This window comes from Brassica napus, chromosome C2 (genome assembly GCF_020379485.1).
Source record: "Brassica napus cultivar Da-Ae chromosome C2, Da-Ae, whole genome shotgun sequence".
NCBI classification, from domain to species: Eukaryota; Viridiplantae; Streptophyta; class Magnoliopsida; order Brassicales; family Brassicaceae; genus Brassica; species Brassica napus.
This window is the reverse complement of record NC_063445.1, coordinates 40,682,262-40,707,274: the sequence shown is the minus strand read 5'-3', so window position 1 is coordinate 40,707,274 and position 25,013 is coordinate 40,682,262. Positions and strand designations below refer to the sequence as shown.

At 42.4% G+C, this 25,013-nt stretch overlaps 3 protein-coding genes and 1 non-coding gene across 4 annotated transcripts; 3 read left to right on the top strand and 1 right to left on the bottom strand.

The window, feature by feature from the left end:
* Positions 1 to 1,445: 1,445 nt before the first annotated feature.
* Positions 1,446 to 4,007, top strand: LOC106369679. Its single transcript, XM_013809800.2, has 4 exons — positions 1,446 to 2,199; positions 2,278 to 2,385; positions 2,476 to 2,653; positions 2,816 to 4,007. The coding sequence occupies exons 1-4, from the start codon at positions 1,446 to 1,448 to the stop codon at positions 4,005 to 4,007; spliced, it is 2,232 nt and encodes a 743-aa protein (XP_013665254.2).
* Positions 1,812 to 1,918, bottom strand: LOC125582700. The gene has a single exon (XR_007320156.1). It is a non-coding gene; the product is annotated as a small nucleolar RNA R71 (small nucleolar RNA).
* An 8,343-nt stretch (positions 4,008 to 12,350) lies between the features above and the next one.
* Positions 12,351 to 22,734, top strand: LOC125582395. Its single transcript, XM_048749071.1, has 2 exons — positions 12,351 to 13,251; positions 22,136 to 22,734. The coding sequence occupies exons 1-2, from the start codon at positions 12,351 to 12,353 to the stop codon at positions 22,732 to 22,734; spliced, it is 1,500 nt and encodes a 499-aa protein (XP_048605028.1).
* A 101-nt stretch (positions 22,735 to 22,835) lies between these two features.
* LOC106369680 lies at positions 22,836 to 24,479 on the top strand. Its single transcript, XM_013809802.1, has one exon. It carries the CDS (start codon positions 22,836 to 22,838, stop codon positions 24,477 to 24,479), a length of 1,644 nt encoding a protein of 547 aa, XP_013665256.1.
* Positions 24,480 to 25,013: the final 534 nt, after the last annotated feature.

Sequence of the window (25,013 nt, the reverse complement as noted above, 5' to 3'; positions counted from 1 at the left end):
TCTCGATCCCACCAGCTCAAGCCCGAGTTTCGTAAACAAGATGAAACCAGAAGTCAAACGCAAAACGCGATTTCCATATCGCAGCATTTCATCAAAATAGCGTTTGGCGTTTAGCTTTTTGACTTATTTCCTCCGACTATATATATGTGTAAAAGGAAAACCCCTAGAGGATCTCTTTTCTCTCCTTTATCTTGTCCTTTTGTCTATCTTTGCAGACGTCTCTCTACACTTGTCTCAGTTCTTAGTTTATCAGATCTGCTTCTGTTTATTTTAGATTATCTTTCCAAATCATGTTTATCCTTAATCTTAACATGTGCTTAAGGATTTCCATGAAGATTAGCGAGTAGTCTTTTAGTTGGGTTTAGGGTTTCTCACAAGGGAATCTCATGAGTTGTCAACCTAGGATTGCTAGATTTAGAGATTCATCTTATGGTTCTTCATCTATTGGTGTTCTTAATGCTGAAGCTTGATTAGCTACCTAGCTTCTGAACCTAAGTTATTTCACGCCCGACAGGTGCTTGATTAAATGCTTGAAACAACTTTAGATGAGCAAAGTGTCTCTAGCCAACGATAGTTGATGTTATTGCGCTTTGTGAACATATCGAACCTGATCTTATTGCTTGTTTAGAATCTGAAACTCAACGACAGTTAGTGCGGAGGATTCTATAACTTAGAGAGTTAGCGCTAACGACAGTAGGTTAATTCTATTATCGTGTTTGAGTTCAAGACGTTGCTTAACTTCTTTCTCTAGTCGTTTATCTGTTTGTCAGTAACAAAATGATTTCCCGAGAATACTCTATGCCTAGCGCTTTTTCTGATAGTCTTTCATCTTCGTTTATCTGTTTATCTAGCTAGCTTGCTTTTATTTATTGTTCTTAGTTATTTCAAAACCAAAAAAAACCTTCTTAGCCTTAGCTAGTAATTTATCTTTAGCTCTTCTTGTGAACTTTGGTCCTTGTGGATTCGATCCCGTATTACTACTGCGTACTTTACTGTGCACTTGCAGTTAGTCTTTCGGGTTAAAACCTGAGATATCAAGTTTTTGGCGCCGTTGCCTGGGACCAATTGCTCACTTTAGAGCTTTGGATCGGTTTCAGACTAAGTCATTTTATTTTCTTGTTTACTCTACTCTTTTCTTCTTTGTTTGTGTGCTTCCAGGTGCATGAGCAGGTGTCATACTAGGAGCCAAGGATCATCTAATCTCATACCTTTAGAACCAGAACTCGGCCGTCTAGAGGGACAAGAAGAAAAGAAAGGCACTAGAAGCTGAGATGGCTGGAAACGATGATAATCTTCAGCTTCGGGATGGTCCTCATGACCATCAGATAGACCACAATTAGCAAGTTCTACCTGCTGTTGGTGGACAACATGGCAACAATAGGCCAAACATTCAACAACTGGCTGCAGCTGCGAGGCAACCGGGTGTGCAAAAGGAATTGCCAAGGATGACGTTGGCACAATATGATACTCCTGATGCTTTCTATGCGAGTCGATCTGGCATCAATCCACCTCCTATAGAGAGAAGAGAGTTTGAAATCAAGACTGGTCTCATAAATTTGGTGCAGCAGAAACAGTTTCACGGGCTCCCCTCTGAGAACCCGATGCATCACTTGCCACGTTTTGAAAACATCTGCAGCACCAGTAGGACCAACGGGATACCTATAGGGACCTTGATGTGCAAATTATTCGATTTCTCTTTGGCAGATAAGGCAGATACATGGATGAGATCTATCCCATTTAACTCTTATGTGACTTGGGAAGAGACCAAAGCTGCATTCTTGGAACACTTTTTTCCTGAGTCGATGTCAACTCACCTCAGGAACAAGATTGCAAATTTTCAGCAGACAGTATCAGAAAGCTTTCACGAAGCTTGGGAGCGCTTCAGAGAATACACCACAAACTGTCCACACCATGGTTATACTGATGTCAACCTGCTGAACATCTTTTACAATGGAGTTTGTGAGAAATACAAAAACGCCATGGACACTTCTAGTAATGGCGATTTCATGACCAAGACTGTGGAAGAAGCATATCTTTTGATTAACAACCTTGCATCTAGTCAAGCGAATCGTAGATCAGACCATGAACGCTCTGGGAGAGGTTCAAGCTCTAATTCTCAGAATATCGATGAGCTGAGTGCCAAGATTGAGATGCTGCTGAAGAGAGATCAGAAAGCAGTTCATTTCGTGGGAGATCAGAGTGATTAGATCCAGCTAGAGTCCATTGGTGACGACTCAAATAAATTGCAAGCTGATGTCAACTACATTGGTGGTCAAGGAAATTACAACCAGAGCTTCAATCAAAATTTCAGGAACCAGCAGCATTTGCTATCTTACCGGAACAACAATGTGGAAAATCCACAAGATCAATTCTACCCTCAACAAGGTAACAAGCAGAGTTAATTCCAGAGCAGACCCTTAGCGCAGAATCAGAGTGTTTTCAATCAAGGGTATCTTAACAGAAACCAATTCCAAGGGAACAACTGCGGGAACAACGGTTTTCAGCAGAAGCAGCTGTACGGAAACTTCCAGGCTCATGGGAATGCATCTACCTCTCAGTCCTCTCAAGGCAGTGAAATCAAGCAGATGTTACAAATGGTGCTAGAAGAACAGAAGAGAAGCACTTCAGAAATCAACAGCAAGGTCGACAACATGTAAGGAGATTTGAATGGGAAATTCGAAGCTTTGAACACCCACATGAAAGTTTTAGAGACACAAGTTGCTCAAGCTTGATTAGCGAGTACGGCACCACCGGGTACCCTACCAGGCAAACCAGAGGTGAATCCTAAAGCTCATTGCAATGCTGTCTCGGCCAGAGAGGATGAGGAGGCTGAAGGATCTGAAGATGAAACTGAAAAGAAGGTTGTTGAGAATGGAATGATCAATCCCCTGCCTAAGTCTGTCGAGCCCGAGAGCAGTGTGAAAATTCATGCTTCTACCTCATCTGAGCGAGTGTATGTACCAAGAATCTCGTACCCTGTTGTGCCACAACATTTGAGAGAACCTATCAACGAGAAGACACTAGCTGGATTCAAGAAAATAATGAAAAGGATGCCTTCTACCACGTCATTTGAAGATGCTTGGAGCATGTACCATCGAAACCGGTTTTTCATAAACACCAGAGAATCAGCGGAGGAGATCAAGGAATTATTCATCAAAACCATGAATGCATCATCTCCGATAAAGACTCTCCCCAAGTTAGAAGACCCTGGGAAGTTCGTGGTTTTGTGTTCAATATCAGGAGTCAAGTTCATGGATTCTCTCTGTGATACTGGGTCTACAGTTAGCCTCAAGTCCAAAGACATCGCTGAGCGGTTGGGCCTTAAAATAGAATCACCAAAGTTAACTCTGGAATTTGCAGACTCCTCTACCAAGTCTCCGCAAGGTACCGTTAAAGACCTAGCTGTCCAAGTGGGAAACTGCGTTGTTCCTACTGATTTTCAGGTAGTGGAGATAAGCAATGGTTCTAATAGACCGTTGATTCTTGGAAGAGCGTTCTTAGCCACCGTGGGTGCAGTTACGGATATGCCTAACAAGAGAATCTCTTTCGTGAAAATCGATGAGAATGTCTTCTACAGAGCCGAGCCCACAAATAAGTGTACGCGACTGGCCTCTAGCATCTCTGTACTTGATCAGAGCACTCATGTACCTATTTCTAAAGAGGACCTCATGGAAAAAGGTCAAGTCAAAGAAGCTCTGAATAAAGACAATCACACCGTGCATAAGAAGTCTGATGCAAAAGCAAAGAAAAAGCTGAAAGGCAAAAGGATCAAGGGCGATCCTCATCTGATGTTGATACCTCACAGCTGTTCTAATGGTATAATCGATTATGAGGTGAAATGCAAAGGAACCTCAAAGCCTTTTTCGAAAGTCAGAGCTGTTCTCACTCCCGAGATGAAAGAGAAAGGTATGGAAGCTGTGAAAGGTTTTGTGAGCAAGGTGCTGAAGCTCAAAGTGTTTGATGGTGGGACTTGTTTTGGAGCAAGCTCTCATGCTCACCTGGACTGAAACCGAACCCCAAAAGTCAGGCTCATGATTATAAACAAGCGCTTGGTGGGAGGCAACCCACCGGTAAGATTTTTCTTTTCTCTTCTTTTAGGATTTTTATTTTCTTTCTCGCTCCTCCTTTGGATTTGCTTTCACACGGAGACGGTGTGAAGTAAGGCTGGGGAGGATGCTACTAACACTCTCTCTTTTTGGTGTTTATGAGTGTTTCTTCTAATATATATATATATATATATATATATATATATATATATATATATGTATTTTGATCGGATTTATCGAGTCAAATTTTTTCCAGGAACTACCATTTTCTTCGGAACTAACCGCCTAACTAACGCCTTAGTGACCATTATTTTAGCCACTCACTGCAGATTTTACAACATGAAAACGTCCAAGTGGATCGATCTGCCAGTGCCCCCCATGCTTGTTTGGTTATCTGAAGGATCCAGAGCTGACTTCACCTGATCTACTTAATTCTCTAATCTTGGGCTTGGTATACACTGGATCGGAATCCTCGTTCAGGTCTGAAAAGAATGTGAGTACGGTTTCCCTCTCTCTTCCCTTCAAAAAAAAAGGATAAAGGTCAAAAAGAAGTGAATCGGGAACCTGGTGGTGAATCCCATCAGTACTCGCATCTCATGGAAGCCTGTCCAATAAACTCAGTCGATAGAAAAAATAAAATGATACCCTATAAACTAGGGAGAAATCGACTGAAGGAAGTGAGAAAAGAGAGAGGAAAGAAACCGAAAGTGTGAAACCTGAACGAGAAAGACTCCATGTATCCATTGATCGATACTCCCTTGATGAGACTGCACATTTCAGTTCCTAATAAGAAGTCAGTGATGGCGAATTTGGGTCACTCCAAGCTGTGGGTTGAAAGTGGTATGGTTGCTAAGCTGAAGGTCAAGTACATGGAAGTATCTCTTAAGGATGGTGCTTTTTGATGTGGCTTACAACATGTAATGGTAAAGACGGTTGTCTAAAGAAAATGTTAGTTCCCATATTTTCAAACTTCTTTTCCCTTTGGTTTAGTTTTTGCTTCCTTTACTTGAGGACAAGCAAAGATTCAAGTCTGGGGGATTTGATGAGTCTCATATTTATCGGTTTTTACATTGATTTCTAGCTAAGTTTGATTAGTTTTTATTATGTATTCTGGTCATTTTGGAGTCTTTCTGTGTTCTTTAGAGTTTATTCAGGTTACGGGGGCTGGAGTGCAGAATTAGAAGTATTGGGTCTAAGCTATGGGTTAAGCTCACAAATGGAAGTTATGGGGTCGAAAAGGAAAGAGGCACAGATCTCAGGGACCTGTTTTGCAAATTTGCAATAAACTGAGAAGTTGAGGATGAAGAAGACGAAGTGGTCGATGGCTCTTCTCCGACGTGCTCGATTCGGTGCCCTCGAGCCAGCCATTGATCCTCCATCCCGAGCTGAGCAAAGCGACCACTTGGACATAACGAGCCGCTCGATCCGTAGCTCTCGACGCCCAGCCTGCAACCATGACCCGTGAAGCTCAAATCCACCGCTGGACCCAAATAGTCTGCTCGATCAGCAATCTCAATCCCAGACTTCAACTCTCCATCCCGATCCAGACGAATCGACCGATGGACTCAACCTCGCCTTCTCGTCTAAATGCTCTCGATCCCACAAGCTCAAGCCCGAGTTTCGTGAACAAGATGAAACCAGAAGTCAAACGCAAAACGAGATTTCCATATCGCAGCGTTTCATCAAAATAGCGTTTGGCGTTTAGCTTTTGACTTATTTCCTAGGACTATATATATGTGTAAAGGGAAAAACCCTAGAGGATCTCTTTTCTCTCCTTTATCTTGTCTTTTTGTCTATATTTGCAGACTTCTCTCTACACTTGTCTCAGTTATTAGTTTATCAGATCTTGTTATGTTTATTTTAGATTATATTTCTAAATCATGTTTATCCTTAATCTTAACATATTCTTAAGGATTTCCATGAAAATTAGTGAGTAGTCTTTTAGTTGGGTTTAGGGTTTCTCACAAGGGGATCTCATGAGTTGTTGACCTAGGATTGCTAGATCTCGAGATTTATCTTATGGTTCTTCATCTATTGGTGTTCTTAATGCTGAAGCTTGTTTAGCTACCTAGCTTCTAAACCTAAGTTATTTCACGCCCGACAGGTGCTTGATGAAATGCTTGAAACAACTTTAGATGAGCAAAGTGTCCTTAGCCAACGATAGTTGATGTTATTACGCTTTGTGAACATATCGAACCTGATCTTATTGCTTGTTTAGAATCTGAAACTCAACGACAGTTAGTGCGGAGGATTCTATAACTTAGAGAGTTAGCGCTACGACAGTAGGTTAATTCTATTATCGTGTTTCAGTTCAAGACGTTGCTTAACTTCTTTCTCTAGTCGTTTATTTGTTTGTCAGCAACAAAATGATTTCCCGAGAATACTCTATGCCCAACGTTTTTTCTGATAGTCTTTCATCTTCGTTTATCTGTTTATCTAGCTAGCTTACTTTTATTTACTATTCTTAGTTATTGCAAAACCAAACAAAAATCTCTTCTTAGCCTTAGCTAGTAATTTATCTTTAGCTCTTCTTGTGAACTTTGGTCATTGTGGATTCGATCCCGTATTACTACTGCGTACTTTACTGTACACTTGCAATTAGTCTTTCGGGTTAAAACCTGAGATATCAGATTGCAATTGTCATATACAAACAAATCCCTCTTTAGAAGGAAACGAATGTACTCATTTTTTTCTTTTTAATAAATAAGAGAGACACATGATTTTCTTGCACAGATGCAAGTACTGCCTAAACAAGAGGTCTTGATGCAAAAGGCAAGTCATTTTGAAACTTGGTTTGAAGATTTTCTAAGCATATTGGATCTACAAAACAAAAACGCAACTCTCACATAGACCAAGCCATCTTATTGATTGGGTTGGGCTTGGAAGCTTCCATGAGTCTTAACTCTTCAACCTTCAAGAAAATAGCAAAGTGAGCCAGAAGTTCATATCAGGAGAAACGATGCATGTGGATATGACTATAGTAATCTGCTCTCTTTTATTACTTCCTTTTGTCTTATAACAGAATGAGATAGATAATGATCAAACAAAGCACAAATGAATCATTTCAAGGAGCACAAGATTACACTATGAGCTACTACTAATGCAACCCCTGAACATGAAGCAACAAAAACTGTGACACGGATTACAAATAGAAGCTCAACCAAACCCTAGAGAATCCAAATCTAACAATGTACCAATACAGACCCTTATAAAACTGATTCATCTGTCTACTAATAGTATCAAACCTTAAACCCGATAACAAGGACATAATTAAAAGCCGAATGGAACCAAAACAGAACAAACGAAAAACAGTGACGCAAATACAAATAATAGGTTCAAAGATGGTGAGACAAATAACTAATACCAAAAAGACACGCTGGTCATATGGTCGTCATTTCTGGGCCTCCTCGACTAAATCAAGAACACACCTACACTTCCCTGCTTATGCCCCCACACACAAACCTCTTCATATGCAAATGTCTACAATGCAACAATACATGTTTAAGAAAAGCATCAATTACCGGGTTTACTCCATCATAAATTAAGACATTATATAGCGCGGGGTCCTGCCCCTAGTATAGCGTAAAAACTACCAAATTTTCAAAAAAAAATACTCCACAATATGAAACTATACATTAGGTTATGTAAAATGATACGACCTTATGATATGTAGGAAAGGTTTGTATCATTATAGCCTGGTTGCCTTGTTTGGAGACTCAACACTTTAGCCAAGTTTTTTTTTTTTTTTAAGCCAAGTTTCAGGAAAAAAAAATTATGTAAAAAAGATTAATAAGTGTAACTATTTTTTTTTTACTAATTTTCTGTTTGGTCAGGATAATACCCGATATTAGGTACCTAGTCTTTAGGCTTCTTTCGGTTTTTATTAAAAACGGTTCGATCGACGTCAGGTTTTTCAGGTCATATTTGGTTTAGTTACAAACTCCAGTCCTAATCAAAACAAAAGATGCCGGCCTGCCGCCATCAACAAATCATCGGAGATCAGAAAGATGAACATCGTTGCCTTGAACAAACGTTTCTTCTCCGATCTTCATTCTCTCCATGGAACCAAAGGGTCGCCCTTGAAAACCATGTACTCCGGTCGGAAAGCAATCCTCGGCCGATCCTTTCACCACCTGCGTACGGCTGGGAGCTTCGTAGTATCGAAAAATGCTTCTTCTTTGAAACAACCTGGGTTTCTACGATGGTATTTGAGAAAGCTGGAGTCGCATCCCTTCACCACCAAGAGCATCACTACTTCCCTCATTTATATGGCTGCCGATCTCACTTCTCAGGTAGTCAGGTGATAGCATTTGGGGGTGAATTTATGTTTAATGGTTGGAGTATTAAATGTGAATTTATTTTATCTATTTTTTCGTAAAAAAATGGCATTACTAATTGAAAAAGAGTTTAGGAAGAAGAGTTTCCATGTGAAGCTAGATGAAAGTCTAGTTAGTTGAAGAAGTTTTGCTTCTTCACAATCTTATGTTTGGTGAGAGACACTTTATCTGTTTCAGAGACAGGCGCCTTTGACATGCATTCGAATCTCCATAATGTATATTATTTTAATAGTTGATAATCATATCCATTTTTTAATATAGTACTAAAGGCTGGTGATTGAGTTTTAGGGTTTGGTTGGTGTTACTCCACTACAAGAAAACACGCGAAATCCGACGGCCATATTCGTCGGAATTTCATCGGAATGGCCATATTCCGATGACATTCCGACGAAAACCGTCGTCGGAAATATCTGGTCGGAAAAAAAAGTTCGTCGGAAATTCGTCACAAATTCTGACGAAATTCCGACAAGTACCGACAGACAATATTCCGACGGATATTCCGACAACATTTTTCATCGGAAGAGTTTCGTCGGTCATTGGTCGGAATATATTTCCGACTGATGCCGTCGTCGGAAAAATGTCCAACAAAATTCTGACGATGATGTTACTCCGATATTCCGACGACGCCTGAATCCGTCGGAATTTCCGAGAGCCCGTATCCGTCGGAGTCCGTCGGACTTTTTCATCAGAAATATCCGACGGACAATTTCGTCGGAAATATCCGACGGACAATTTCGTCGGAAATATCCGACGGACAATTTCGTCGTAAATATCCGACGGACTGTTTCGTCGGAAATTTCCGACGCATCATGTTCGTCGGAATATTCCGACGTTACTTACCGTCGGAAATTTCGTACGGAGAAAGTTTCGTCGGAATATTTTTTTTTATTATTTCGAATAATTTAATTAATTAATTTTTTATAAATCAATAAAAACTGAAATTAAAAATAATATTATACAAAAAAGTTTTACATAAATTAAAAAAAAAAATCAAGTTATTAAACATACATAAATTAAAGAAACATTTTCAAGTTTTTAAACAAAAAACCTAAAATTCATTGGAATTCATCTGGGAACAAACGCTTCATCTTGTCAATGATCTCGTTGTTGGTTTTCTTCTGATCTGCCAATTGTTCTGCAGCTGCTCCATGATCATGGGATCTGTGTATGGAGTTTGTGAAGAAGGACACGAAGACGCACGACGAGCCAAACCGACCAAACGTCCTTTCTTCTTTGGAACCGTCTATATAGGAAAAAAATAAATATTAGTAATAGAATTAAAATAATAATGAAAGGAAAATTAAAAAGTTACCTGTTCCACCATTTCGTTGATTTGAAGTCAGCAAAGGTTGGTGGAAGCTGCCGTAGAATCGTCATCAGAGTTCATCGGCTAAGAAGCTAGGAGTTCTGCTTTTTTTGGTTTGCACCAAATCTATGACATCTCTGATGAGGGAATCCTGAATTTCGTCTGTCTTCTTGTTAGTATATGCTTCCCTCATGACATCAACATGATCAACGAGATTACCGCCATTTGCTTCAACCTAAACACAAAGTTAATCAATAAATATGTAAAAATATTAAAAATATATTTTAAATAAATAGAACTTACAAGCTGATCCTCCTTAGAAGACATACTGCAAGCCCCGAGGTTGTGGACAAAAACACCTTTCCCACCACGATCACTGTTGCGGTAGGCTTCGTTTCTGGCAGACTTTTTCTTAGTCTCCTGCTTCCCCCAATGCACCTGCAAGTCCTCCCAAACTTTGGTGTTGATATTCTTCGGTATCTTGCCCCTGAGCCATAGTTGCTTCCACTCGTAGATCTGGTTCGTATAGGACTCCGCGACCTTCTCGTGGAAGGCCAGACGAACAGTTTTGGTATGCCTAGACTCCCAATTGAATTGTTGCTACAAAAAAACCGAAATTAGTAAATAAATAAAAAAAATTAAAAGTAAATTTTTTTTTTGAAAATTAAAAGATTACCGCAAAATTACGGAACCATATCTCCTTTTCTTCGGAAGGCATCACACTGTAGGTCTTGTATCCTTTGCGGAGCAAGGAATACATCATCGCATTAATGCAGGCGGTAATGCCGTTGTGTGACTTGTTGAACCTTAAAAAAAATCAAAGATTAAGTTAAAAAATGAGAAAAAAAAACAAAGATTATATTAAAAAAAAGAAGAGAAAAGTTACCACCTAGTATATCCTAATTTTTTGTTTTTAAAATGGGACTCCAACAAGTTATTTAAAAACTCTTGTAACTTATTAAAAAAATCCAATAACTTATAAAAATAACTCCAACAACTTATTAAAATACTCCAACAACTTATTAAAAAAACTCCAATGACTTTTATAAGTTGTAAAAGTCATTGGAGTTTTTTAATAAGTTGTTGGAGTATTTTAATAAGTTGTTGGAGTTATTTTTATAAGTTATTGGAGTTTTTTAATAAGTTACAAGAGTTTTTAAATAACTTGTTGGAGTCCCATTTAAAAAAAAAATTAGAATAAAAATGAAGTTCGTCGGGATTTCGTCGCAATAGCCAAATAAGTTCACAACTTATTAGCGGAAATTTCAAAAATTCCCAACGAGGTTTTCGAAGACCCTAAACCCCTTTCGCAGAGCTTCGTAGTTGGCTATTTCATTGGTGATGCGCCACATGTAGGATCCATACACGCGACAGTTAACCGTATCTGGTCTACTCCTCGTTCGGGTTCTCGGATTGATGTGCAGTTTATTGAGAAGAAGACGGTCTTGTTTCATATTGAGAACTCTCAGATGCGATCAAGAGTAATACAACGAAAGTACTGGCATGTGGGTGATGTCCCTTTGGTTGTTCATGAATGGTCTCCGGAAACAGCTATGAATCCTCCTGATTTGTCGGCTCTTCCAATGTGGGTTGATCTCAAAGGAGTTCCAAATCTGATGTTCTCACATAAAGGTTTGAAGTGCTTGGCTCGGGCTGTGGGAAGTTTGTTAAGCTTCACCCAAACACTGAAAAATGCACTCGTCTTGACGTTGCTCGTGTCCTAGTTGAGGTGGATCTACACAAGTCTCTGGTGGAGAAAATCTTGTATGTTGACAATGATGGAGCTTCTGTTATGTTGGAAGTGAGTTACCCTTGGTTACCTCCAGGGTGCGATGTTTGTCGCAAGTGGGGGCACAAAGGCACTGAGTGTTCTGCAAAGAACATAGAAATTTTGCAAAAGGAAAAGGGCTCTAACTTGCCTCTCGTGGTGGCTGATGGCGACCAAAGACAACAAAAGAATCCTGTCTCAGAGTTACTTCAGGAGTTGGAAGAGTTTACTCCATATGCTCCTCTCGGTAACGGAGTTGAAGTGAATAAAATGCTTAACTCTATTGTTCTTGGTGCGGGTATGGTGGAAGTGGGTCAGTCAGGGAAGACTCCAGACACTGGTGGGACGGTTTCGGATGGAATTGGTGGGAGTTCTACCCCTGAGATTGGAGTTTCAGAAGTGAGTGGTCAACTTAATGTATCTAGAGAAGAAGTTGTGGGTGGCAGTGTAAGTGGCGGTAGAACAGTATCTCCTTCGCGCTTTCAAGCACTGGCAGATATAAGTAAGGAGGAGGAAGTTGAGACTGATGAGTTATCTGAAACAGAGGAGGGGGAGATTGTAGCGGATCATGTTGAGAAAGTGGTGCAAGAAACTTCTCAGCGCCAGCGGAAACCCACCACGGTGTCTCAGAGAGGTTCACAAATGGGTGCCAATGTAGGAAAGGTCACAAAGAAGACGATCGCTAGATCGAAGGACCTCAAGTATGCGTAGGTTCACTCCTCATCAAAAAAGACTTCCGTTAGGAAGTTATGATATCTTTTTTCGCTTGGAATATGCGCGGCTTCAACATGTCACGTAAACATGAAGCGGTTCGGAGTTGGATACAAGTAGAAAAACCCTCTTTCGGTTGTCTTATCGAAACAAGAGTACAACAGGAAAATCATATAAAACGTATGGAGGTTGCTTTGCCTGGATGGAGCTCTCTAACGAACTATGAGCATCACAGATTGGGGCATATCTGGTTCTGTTGGTCTAATAAGGTGGTGGTCACTAAGCTGCACATGAGCTCTCAGGTCATCACATGTGCGATCCAAATTCCAGAAACCAGGGACAAATTTATTTGTTCTGCAGTTTATGCATCTAATTGCATGACTGAGAGAAGGCAGCTTTGGGAGGAACTTAAAGGTACCAGAGCAGATTATGCTCGCCTTGATTTGCCTTGGATCGTTCTTGGTGATTTCAACGCCACTCTCGCTTCAATGAAACATTCTCGTGCAATGGATTACCTAACGGATCAGACTGGTACGAGGGAGTTTCAATATGCTGTAGCAGATTGTGAGCTTGCCGATCTCGCCTATGTTGGAGCTATTTTCACCTGGTGGAACAAAAGAGAGGGTAACCCAATTGGAAAGAAGCTACATAGAGCCTTAATAAATGATGTGTGGCTTCGGTTCTATCCCCAATCCTATGCAAAGTTTGATGCAGGAGGTGTATCTGATCACGCACGATGTCTAGTACATATTTCCGATAAAAGAGATGAAACGAGGAAACCTTTAAAGTTTTTTAACTACCTCAAGGACCATGAGGATTTTCTCCCTACAGTGAAGAATTTCTGGGATACATCTCCCTTATTGTATCACTCCCGCTGTTCCTTATCTATGTTCCATCGAAAGCTGAAGCTGCTAAAGAATGATCTTCGTGCCCTGAACAGAAATCATTATGGGGACTTGCCAAACAGAACTAAGCAGGCGTACGAGCATCTTTGTTATTGTCAGAACCAGGTTCTGATGGATCCAACCCCTATCAATCTGGCTACTGAGGCTGAAGCTTCAAAGCGATGGAACTTACTTGCTAGTATTGAGGAGAAAATTTACTGACAGAAATCTTGCCTTCAGTGGTTACAGGCGGGTGATCAGAATACCACTGTTTTCCATCGAGCTGCTCAATCTCGTTCCTCTAGGAATACCATTCGTTCCTTAACTACTACCTCATGTGATATTCTAACGGATCCAGGTGACATTAGAAAGGAGGCAATCACTCATTTCCAAAGGTGTCATGTCCCCGTTCCTTGAACTTGACATGAGACATAGACGTTTCAACAGAAACGAGACTGCTTTGGTTCAGATCATGGGAATTGATCGTGAACTAGCTGTAATGAAGTGAATGATCAGAATGGATCATGAGAAGACTAAGTCTAGGTCTGGAAATAGACCAAGGGACTTAGTAAGATTGAATAGTGATGAGACAGCTGGACGATGCGAGAATGAAGCTCGGTCAGCTGGGCGAAGCTCGGACAAGCTCAGTGTAGCTCACATCAAGTTTGGCCAGCTCAGGTAGCTGGACTACTAGCTCACTCAGCTGGGTCAGCTGGGAGTCAGTTCAACTCAGCTGGATGGAGTGTTGGAAGCTCGGACCAGTGTGACAGTTCTGGGCAGTTACCGGGTCGGTTGGTTAGTCAATGATGGCTATGGGCCGGTGGGCACTTAGGATCGGACCAGGGGCTTAGGCAACCAGCCTAGGCTTGTGTGTGATGTATCTAGGAGCAGTTAGTCCTGTCAGGGACGTCTGGTAACTGCCATAGGTGAAAGGGTGCAATCTGTACCATTGATTAAATCAATGGACATAAATGAAACCGAAGGGATGCGATGGTTAAGAAGTAACCACCCCTTCTCCTATATAAGGAAGGCAAGTCCGTGCCTTTGCAGGCACACCAGGGGCTTCCTTCTACACCCTGAAACACAAAGAAAACCAGAGAAAAAGAGAGAGAGAGTCGGATTGCTCCATCCAAGATCAAGAGTGGTGTGAAGGCAGCAAAGAGGCAGTTTTGTGGGCAATCACAAGGGGAGTTGAGAACGACCCTTTGATGGTGATTGATCATGGATGATCATGTCCTAGGCTTCCTCTGTGCCCTGGGAACACACTCAAATGGTCAGGAGGTAAGGGAGAAGGCCGGACTCCAGTCTCAATGGCATGAACAGCCTTAAGGGCAGATGTGTGTAGAAAGGCAGTTTCATGGGCACTGAAGGGGGAAGTGATGGACGACCCTGTGAGGATGTTTGATCATGGATGATCACATCCTGGGCTTCCTCTGTGTCTTGGGAACACACGCAGATAATCAGGAGAGAAGGGAGAAGGCCAGACTCCACTCTTACAGGCCAAGACAGCCTTGAAGGCGGATGTAGTGTAGAAACTGGTTTCATGGAAGTTCCATGGATGGGAAGTTGGTGCGACCCTTGAATAGATCTTATCAATACTGGAGGTATGTGATAGGACAATGATGGAGGCGTGCCCTGGAGGAGCATGGCCGTCCATGATAAGGGAAGGCACATGATCTAATCAGATCATGTATAAGGTAACCGGTTTTATGATTACCTTTTGAATTACAATTCTGTTGACTCTGGAATTGATCATGGCCAAGTATGGCACGTCCTTGAGGAATATATATATTATGAATGAATGGTGTAGTCTTTTGGATCAGACTTGATGACATTAAACCATGGCCTTGGCCGGTTAGGAGAAATCCTCCATGGCCTTGGTTTGGAAGGTATGATCGGATCTCATAGTTCCTGAAGGACTTGAGGGGATCTGATGATTGATTCTTCTTAGTGGGTATTTATAATGAATTATCATGATTTTTATTGGGTTTTATCGAATTGATTTAGAGATGGTCAGTTTGGCCGGTTTGGCTGTTCGTGGCCGAGATCTCTATGATCGAGGCCGGATCTGCAAATTATGATTATGGCATTCTCTTAGTTGGGAATTATAATGAATTTACATGAATTTTATTTAGTTTTTGGATCACATTTGAAATCGGCCAGATTTGGGTTTAATGAGAAAATGATCGATTAGTTTTGGAACCAGCCATGCAATGGTAGATCCTTGTGTTAGGTTATCGGATCATATGCTTGTGTATTGTGAAATGTTTGTCACTTATGATTATTGATCATAAGGAATGTTAGTTATCAGCCTTGGGTTGGTAAGCTATGTGCAAAGCATTGGCTATGTTTTTGGAGCAGGTTTGCTTGCGGTCGAAATTGCACCTGAGGGCATATTGGGGTCAGATCCTTGTGTTAGGATATCTGATCATATGTTTGTGTGGTGGAACATATTGTCACTTATGATATTGATCATAAGGAATTGCTGGTTATCAACCTTGGTGTTGGTAAGGCAGGCCGTGTGTGATCTGATCATGGGTAAGGATGGACGACCTGATCCTTGGATGATGGATCAAGGTGTCTGATCTGATTGATCAAAGGATGCACCGGTGGTAAGAGCAACACTAATCAGGTTCAGTGGGACATGGTTCCATGACTGATTAGGAAGTGTGAAGACTCATCAGTTCTGAGTCATGTGGGGTGGTTGGTTGATTGACTCAGGATCTGATGGGCATTGTTAGTCCATGAGCTGGACTTGGTATCATAAGTTGATAAGGCAAAAAGGATGTGGGACAGTGCATGAGCCGGTAAGGGCCAGATGCATGTCCTTAGCTGTTTGAAGACTTCTCAAGGGTTACTTATGTCTGTGGGGATGGTTGGCTGAATGACTAAGTACCCAAGGGAAGAGTTTATGCAGGTATAAGGGAGTTGGACGAGTGGACGGGGAGCTGGGCAAGGCTACCTCGCAGCTCGATCAGCTGGTTTATGAGTTCATTCAGCTAGTGTAGCTGGGCCGATGAGCTAACAAGCTCCGTGGATGTGGCAAAGGTATGATCTGTCAATGTTGCATAGATCTAGATAGAATGGTTTAGGGGAACGGAACCTCTGATTGTATGACTTGGTCTAGGTTCAGGATTGACCTTGGAGCTAGCTGGCAGTTGCGTTTACTGACCAGTAGTTGAGGTGATCTGACCAGACAAGTGTTAGATTGGTTTTAGACCAATGGTTAAGTAGATACTATTCCGCTGTGCATAAGTTGAAAGGATCTAGCTAGGGAATGACTAAGGTAGTCTTGAGCTAGGATCTGAGTTAGCCCTCGCCAATGGGCGATATTTTAAATAAAGGGCAAAATTTTTAGAGGTTCGGTCCGGGTATGGACTGAGCGACGTGAGGCATCGACCGCGGCCTAGTCGGCCGGGATCGGGTCTTACAAGTTGGTATCAGAGCCAGGTTGATCCTGTTACGGACAGTGCTCAAAGATGTTGAGTTCCAAACCGAAATTATTTCTGAAAACTGAGATGACTTGGAACCTTAGTTGTGGTGAGCCAAGTGAGAGTTGAGGTAAGTTTGGGTTTCATGCTTGTGAACGGGGAAGTTCCAAGATGAGCCGGCTTAGCCAAGATACACTCTTCCACGGCAAGACCCTGAAAACATAAAGGTTAGTTTATCTAGTTATTTGGGAATAATGGACGGATTGGATGATGGACGTAATGCAAGAGCTTTGTATGGACGACCTGGACAAAGGAAGTAACATGGACCAGAGAGTGGCTTAGGTTGAAAGAAACGTGCAGCACTCTCTTGGAGGTAAATGTTATCCCTTGGTGGCCGTTCAAAACAAGTGAGCATATGAAATGTTCATGTTAGTCTAAGGGAGACGCTACATGGCTAGTACATGAGTGGGCATGTGATCAGATGGATCAGCTTGGACTCAGTGTAAGTCAAGGTAGGATTCCTTAAGATTGAATGAATGGAATGGATCAATTCCAAGAGGAATTGGAAACACGATGTTAAGTATCTTAGTATGATGAGGATTGAGGTATACTATAAACACTTTTGTGAATGGTATGGGACGTTCACAAATGTGTGATGCTTTGGAGAATGGTATGGGACATTTTCCAAATGTGTGATCAAACCGAAATCCTACTCATCTAAGTACTTAATGATCGGTGGTGATCTTGGATAGGCCGATGCCTATAGATCTGATTGTGGTGATCTTGGATAGGCCGATGCCTATAGATCTGATTGTGGTGATCTTGGATAGGCCGATGCCTATAGATCTGATTGTGGTGATCTTGGATAGGCCGATGCCTATAGATCTGATTGTGGTGATCTTGGATAGGCCGATGCCTATAGATCTGATTGTGGTGATCTTGGATAGGCCGATGCCTATAGATCTGATTGTGGTGATCTTGGATAGGCCGATGCCTATAGATCTGATTGTGGTGATCTTGGATAGGCCGATGCCTATAGATCTGATTGTGGTGATCTTGGATAGGCCGATGCCTATAGATCTGATTATGGTGATCTTGGATAGGCCGATGCCTATAGATCTAATTGTGGTGATCTTGGATAGGCCGATGCCTATAGATCTGATTGTGGTCCCCCTCAAGTATCATGAAGTGATCTTGGGCATGGACTGGTTGGGAAAGTATCGGGCAACTCGAGATTGTCACCTGGGAAGGGTGCAACTTGAGAACGAGTTTGGACCCCGATTAAGTACCAAGGAATCAAGCCAACCTCTTGTAGTTTGGTGGTTTCAGCAGTCCAATAGAACGGATGCTTGGAAATGGTTGTGAGGCCTTTTGGCTACCATTTACACTGATGAGGTTGTAGGGGCCTGTGACCCAGAGGGTATACCGTTGGTTCGGGAATTTCAGGATGTGTTTGGGGCACTACAGGGCATTCCCCCTGATAGGGCTGGCCCATTCATCATTGAATTGGAACCTGGAACGGGCCCATTATCTAAAAGTCCATATAGAATGGCACCAGCTCAGATGGCCGAGCTGAAGAAGCAACTTGAGGAGTTGCTTGAGAAGGGGTTCATATGCCCTAGTGTATTGCCTTGGGGAGCACCAGTTCTTTTTGTGAAACAGAAAGATGGTAGCTTCAGGCTGTGTATTGATTGAGACGGTTGAGTCCCTGAGTGGACCAGAACCGTAATATGATCAAGTCCGGTAAGGGGCGAGGATCAGGACACGACCTACTCGGAGATGGACTTATGGTCGGAATGCACGGTCTAGTCCTTGAGTGGACCAGGACCGGAATATGATCACGTCCTAAATGGACCAGGATCGAAATATGACAAAGTCCAGTGATGGACAGAAGTAAAGATAAGGCGGTTAGTCTAGTAGGGACTAAGATCGCAATATGGCCAAGCTGGAAAAGGCTTTGGTCGGTTAAGGGATGATCCAGTACGATTAGGCTGTGATCATGAACCCTTGGTGTCTGTAAGGACATAAGGAAACAAAACAATCTGTTAGGACTTGTGGTACAACAAGCGGCCTAAAGATTGGAACGAGTTCATTAAGACTTGACTGATACATTGAGTGGCTTGGAGATTGGGTAAATCTACTAAGACTCGGGTATGCAGTAAGTTTTTAGGGACTGAAGATGATCTAGTCATGGACTAGGGTCAGAGAGTAAGAGACTTGGTGTCTACTAGGACCGCAACCTGGAGAGTTGGGTCTGAGACACAAGTCAGGTATTTGTTTGGGTGCTTGATGGACCACTTGATAAGATTTTGGGTTAAATATCTATCAAGTGGGGGAGACTTGTTGTGTATATGATGACCAGAACGTGGTCAGTGAGAAGGAACAAGGTGGGAGATGCAACGAATTGGTTAGAAAGAACCAATCGAGCATGCTCCATGTTCCGGGTACAAAGGAGTTCGGATGGAACCTTTGTCATGAGACAAGAGGTTAACACCACTGGATTCGAGGACGAATCCTTCGTAAGTGGGGGAGACTTGTCATGTCCCCGTTCCTTGAACTTGACATGAGACATAGACGTTTCAACAGAAACGAGACTGCTTTGGTTCAGATCATGGGAATTGATCGTGAACTAGCTGTAATGAAGTGAATGATCAGAATGGATCATGAGAAGACTAAGTCTAGGTCTGGAAATAGACCAAGGGACTTAGTAAGATTGAATAGTGATGAGACAGCTGGACGATGCGAGAATGAAGCTCGGTCAGCTGGGCGAAGCTCGGACAAGCTCAGTGTAGCTCACATCAAGTTTGGCCAGCTCAGGTAGCTGGACTACTAGCTCACTCAGCTGGGTCAGCTGGGAGTCAGTTCAACTCAGCTGGATGGAGTGTTGGAAGCTCGGACCAGTGTGACAGTTCTGGGCAGTTACCGGGTCGGTTGGTTAGTCAATGATGGCTATGGGCCGGTGGGCACTTAGGATCGGACCAGGGGCTTGGGCAACCAGCCTAGGCTTGTGTGTGATGTATCTAGGAGCAGTTAGTCCTGTCAGGGACGTTTGGTAACTGCCATAGGTGAAAGGGTGCAATCTGTACCATTGATTAAATCAATGGACATAAATGAAACCGAAGGGATGCGATGGTTAAGAAGTAACCACCCCTTCTCCTATATAAGGAAGGCAAGTCCGTGCCTTTGCAGGCACACCAGGGGCTTCCTTCTACACCCTGAAACACAAAGAAAACCAGAGAAAAAGAGAGAGAGAGTCGGATTGCTCCATCCAAGATCAAGAGTGGTGTGAAGGCAGCAAAGAGGCAGTTTTGTGGGCAATCACAAGGGGAGTTGAGAACGACCCTTTGATGGTGATTGATCATGGATGATCATGTCCTAGGCTTCCTCTGTGCCCTGGGAACACACTCAAATGGTCAGGAGGTAAGGGAGAAGGCCGGACTCCAGTCTCAATGGCATGAACAGCCTTAAGGGCAGATGTGTGTAGAAAGGCAGTTTCATGGGCACTGAAGGGGGAAGTGATGGACGACCCTGTGAGGATGTTTGATCATGGATGATCACATCCTGGGCTTCCTCTGTGTCTTGGGAACACACGCAGATAATCAGGAGAGAAGGGAGAAGGCCAGACTCCACTCTTACAGGCCAAGACAGCCTTGAAGGCGGATGCAGTGTAGAAACTGGTTTCATGGAAGTTCCATGGATGGGAAGTTGGTGCGACCCTTGAATAGATCTTATCAATACTGGAGGTATGTGATAGGACAATGATGGAGGCGTGCCCTGGAGGAGCATGGCCGTCCATGATAAGGGAAGGCACATGATCTAATCAGATCATGTATAAGGTAACCGGTTTTATGATTACCTTTTGAATTACAATTCTGTTGACTCTGGAATTGATCATGGCCAAGTATGGCACGTCCTTGAGGAATATATATATTATGAATGAATGGTGTAGTCTTTTGGATCAGACTTGATGACATTAAACCATGGCCTTGGCCGGTTAGGAGAAATCCTCCATGGCCTTGGTTTGGAAGGTATGATCGGATCTCATAGTTCCTGAAGGACTTGAGGGGATCTGATGATTGATTCTTCTTAGTGGGTATTTATAATGAATTATCATGATTTTTATTGGGTTTTATCGAATTGATTTAGAGATGGTCAGTTTGGCCGGTTTGGCTGTTCGTGGCCGAGATCTCTATGATCGAGGCCGGATCTGCAAATTCTGATTATGGCATTCTCTTAGTTGGGAATTATAATGAATTTACATGAATTTTATTTAGTTTTTGGATCACATTTGAAATCGGCCAGATTTGGGTTTAATGAGAAAATGATCGATTAGTTTTGGAACCAGCCATGCAATGGTAGATCCTTGTGTTAGGTTATCGGATCATATGCTTGTGTATTGTGAAATGTTTGTCACTTATGATTATTGATCATAAGGAATGTTAGTTATCAGCCTTGGGTTGGTAAGCTATGTGCAAAGCATTTGCTATGTTTTTGGAGCAGGTTTGCTTGCGGTCGAAATTGCACCTGAGGGCATATTGGGGTCAGATCCTTGTGTTAGGATATCTGATCATATGTTTGTGTGGTGGAACATATTGTCACTTATGATATTGATCATAAGGAATTGCTGGTTATCAACCTTGGTGTTGGTAAGGCAGGCCGTGTGTGATCTGATCATGGGTAAGGATGGACGACCTGATCCTTGGATGATGGATCAAGGTGTCTGATCTGATTGATCAAAGGATGCACCGGTGGTAAGAGCAACACTAATCAGGTTCAGTGGGACATGGTTCCATGACTGATTAGGAAGTGTGAAGACTCATCAGTTCTGAGTCATGTGGGGTGGTTGGTTGATTGACTCAGGATCTGATGGGCATTGTTAGTCCATGAGCTGGACTTGGTATCATAAGTTGATAAGGCAAAAAGGATGTGGGACAGTGCATGAGCCGGTAAGGGCCAGATGCATGTCCTTAGCTGTTTGAAGACTTCTCAAGGGTTACTTATGTCTGTGGGGATGGTTGGCTGAATGACTAAGTACCCAAGGGAAGAGTTTATGCAGGTATAAGGGAGTTGGACGAGTGGACGGGGAGCTGGGCAAGGCTACCTCGCAGCTCGATCAGCTGGTTTATGAGTTCATTCAGCTAGTGTAGCTGGGCCGATGAGCTAACAAGCTCCGTGGATGTGGCAAAGGTATGATCTGTCAATGTTGCATAGATCTAGATAGAATGGTTTAGGGGAACGGAACCTCTGATTGTATGACTTGGTCTAGGTTCAGGATTGACCTTGGAGCTAGCTGGCAGTTGCGTTTACTGACCAGTAGTTGAGGTGATCTGACCAGACAAGTGTTAGATTGGTTTTAGACCAATGGTTAAGTAGATACTATTCCGCTGTGCATAAGTTGAAAGGATCTAGCTAGGGAATGACTAAGGTAGTCTTGAGCTAGGATCTGAGTTAGCCCTCGCCAATGGGCGATATTTTAAATAAAGGGCAAAATTTTTAGAGGTTCGGTCCGGGTATGGACTGAGCGACGTGAGGCATCGACCGCGGCCTAGTCGGCCGGGATCGGGTCTTACAAAAGGTTTCTTCAAACCCACCAAGAGGGGGAGGAGATTTCTGAGACGTCTCTGCAAGAGCTGTTGACATACTGTTGTCCAGTTTCCACTGCCACTGGATTGGTGGCACCTGTTAGTGGGGAAGAGATCAAATCTGCTCTACATGCCCTTCCTAACGATAAGGTTTCGGGTCCGGATGGGTTTACTAAAGAATTTTATGTTGCTGCTTGGCCAGTCATTGGGAAGGACTTTATCACGACAGTGCAATCTTTTTTCCTGTTTGGCTTCTTACCTACTGGTATAAATGCCACAATTCTCACGCTTATACCGAAATCTGAAGCAGCTCAGTCTATGAAGGATTATCGTCCTATCGCTTTCTGTAATCTCCTCTACAAGGTAATGTCCAATATCCTAGCTCGAAGGCTCAAAGAAATTCTTCCCGAAGCTATTGAGCCGAACCAGAGTGCCTTCATCAAGGGCCGCCTCCTCCTTGAGAATGTGCTGCTTGCTTCTGAATTGGTGAACAGTTACCACAAGACGACTTCCTCCTCTAGATGTGCTATCAAGTTTGACATCGCGAAGGCTTTCGATACTGTCAAGTGGTCTTTCATTACTTCAGTTCTTAAAGCCATGAACCTGCCAGATCAGTTCATCATGTGGATAAAACTTGTATATCTACAGCATCCTTCTCAGTGGCAGTGAATGGAAATCTGGAAGGTTTCTTCACTAGCGCTTGGGGAATTCGCCAAGGGTGTTCTCTATCTCCTTACCTATATTTTATTCTCAACAACGTTCTCTGTAAGATGCTGAATCAAGCTGCGGAGGCTGGGAAGTTTGGCTACCACCCGAACTGTATAGGTGTCAAGCTTACTCATTTGAGCTTTGCAGATGATATCCTCGTCTTCTCCGATGGCCAGGCTCGCTCTTTAGATGGTATAATGGAGGTAATGGATCAATTTGCGAGTGTATCGGGTCTGTACATCAATGTTTCGAAGTCCACAGTCTTCGCATCTGGTGACACCTCAGGCGCCCTTGGAGCTGCTGTTGTAGCTAAGGGGATCAGCGTAGGGATTCTGCCTATACGATATTTGGGATTTCCCTTGACTACAAAGACACTTACAAAGCGTGATTATGAACCATTAGTAGACAAGGTCCGCAGCAGGATGCTCACCTGGTCCAACAAAAGTCTCTCTTTCGCTGGGAGGCTGCAGCTGATCAAATCAGTTATTACAAGCATAGTCAACTTCTGGAGCTCTGCTTTCATCCTCCCTGTTTCTTGCTTGAATGAGATTGAGAGTCTCTATAGCGCGTTTCTCTGGTCTGGTTCTCCACACCAGTCCCATAAAGCAAAGGTTGCTTGGGCAGAACTCTGTTTTCCTAAGGATGAAGGTGGTTTGGGTCTGCGTCGACTTAGAGATTCTGCAACAGTCTTCTCCCTTCAGCTTATTTGGCGTTTGTTTACATTGGAAGGGTCACTGTGGGTTTCTTGGGTTCAACATTATTTGTTACGAGGTAGCTCTTTTTGGGATGTCAAGGAGGACCATAAAGGATCTTGGATACGGAGGAAGCTATTAAAGCTGAGAGATCTTGCTTATCCCTTCATGAAAACAAAAATACTGAATGGAAATGATGCGTTTTTCTGGTTTGATAATTGGCTTGGTCAAGGGAAAATCATTGACATTACAGGAGATGCAGGTACAATACAATATGGAGTCCCTCGTAATGCTCGGGTTTGTGATGCAGTAAGAGATGGGCAGTGGCACATTCGAGGGCAGCGTAGCAGGCACTTTCCAGCGCTTCTTGGTCTGATCAGAGACGCACCGGTCCCTTGCGCTGAAAATGGTCTGGATCAAACGTTATGGCGGCATTCAAGAAATCAGTTCAAGGATCATTTTTCTGCATCGGAAACCTGGCACCAACTTCGGGTTAAGCGCGGGACAGTACCTTGGAGCAAGGTTGTGTGGTTTGCTCAGGGGATTCCGAGATATAGTTTAATCACTTGGCTGGCGATAAAAAATAGGCTCTCTACTGGTGACAGGATGCGCAGCTGGGGTATGCAGCAACATTGCACTTTATGTGGGGAAATAGATGAAACTAGGGACCATCTTTTCTTTGCTTGCACATTTAGCTACACTGTATTGGATAACATTGCTGGTCGTTTGCTTGGTCAGAGAATGGATCCTGAATGGTCTGATACATTGCTAGCTATACAGCATGCTCGTTTCTCCCCTCTGGACTGGATATTGGTTCGAATGGTATTCCAGATGACAATCTATAATGTTTGGAAGGAGCGCAATGGGAGAAGGCATCAGAAGCTATGGTCAACTGCAGCTCAGATCACTCGCCTCATTGATAAGACAGTGCGAAATCGAATTACCTCTCTTAAATATGGACCGTCACACAAGTATGCAGGGCTCATGCAAAGATGGTTTACAGTAGTTCCTTAGTTTTTTTTCCTTCTCTTAAACATCTTTCGGTCTCTTACTCTACATATTTTTTTAGATAGATTATTCTTTGTAAATGCTTACCAATAGATCAATAAATTTGAAATTTCATCAAAAAAAAAATGTTTGGGATGGTTTTACAAATTGTTTTAACTTCAACTAGACTTTGACCCGCGCGCCTGCGCGGGTGTATATTTTGAAAACTATGTTGATGTTTGTTTTTCATATAATTATTAGGGTTTGGTAAAATGAATCCGAGGAACATAACTGATACTGATTCGAAAATATAGTACCAAACCCGAACATAAATTGATTAAATATTCGAATTATTCAAAATTTTGTTATTTAGAGAATCGAATCTGATCTGAACTGAAGTATCCGGGTACCCGAATTTATCTAAAAATAGATTTATATACTTATACATATTAATTATTTTAAAATTTAACGTATATAAAAGATCAAGAATGATACTTTTAAATTGGTTTAAATACTTGAAAATATATATAGATAGTCAAAAGTAAATATCTGAAATAGTTA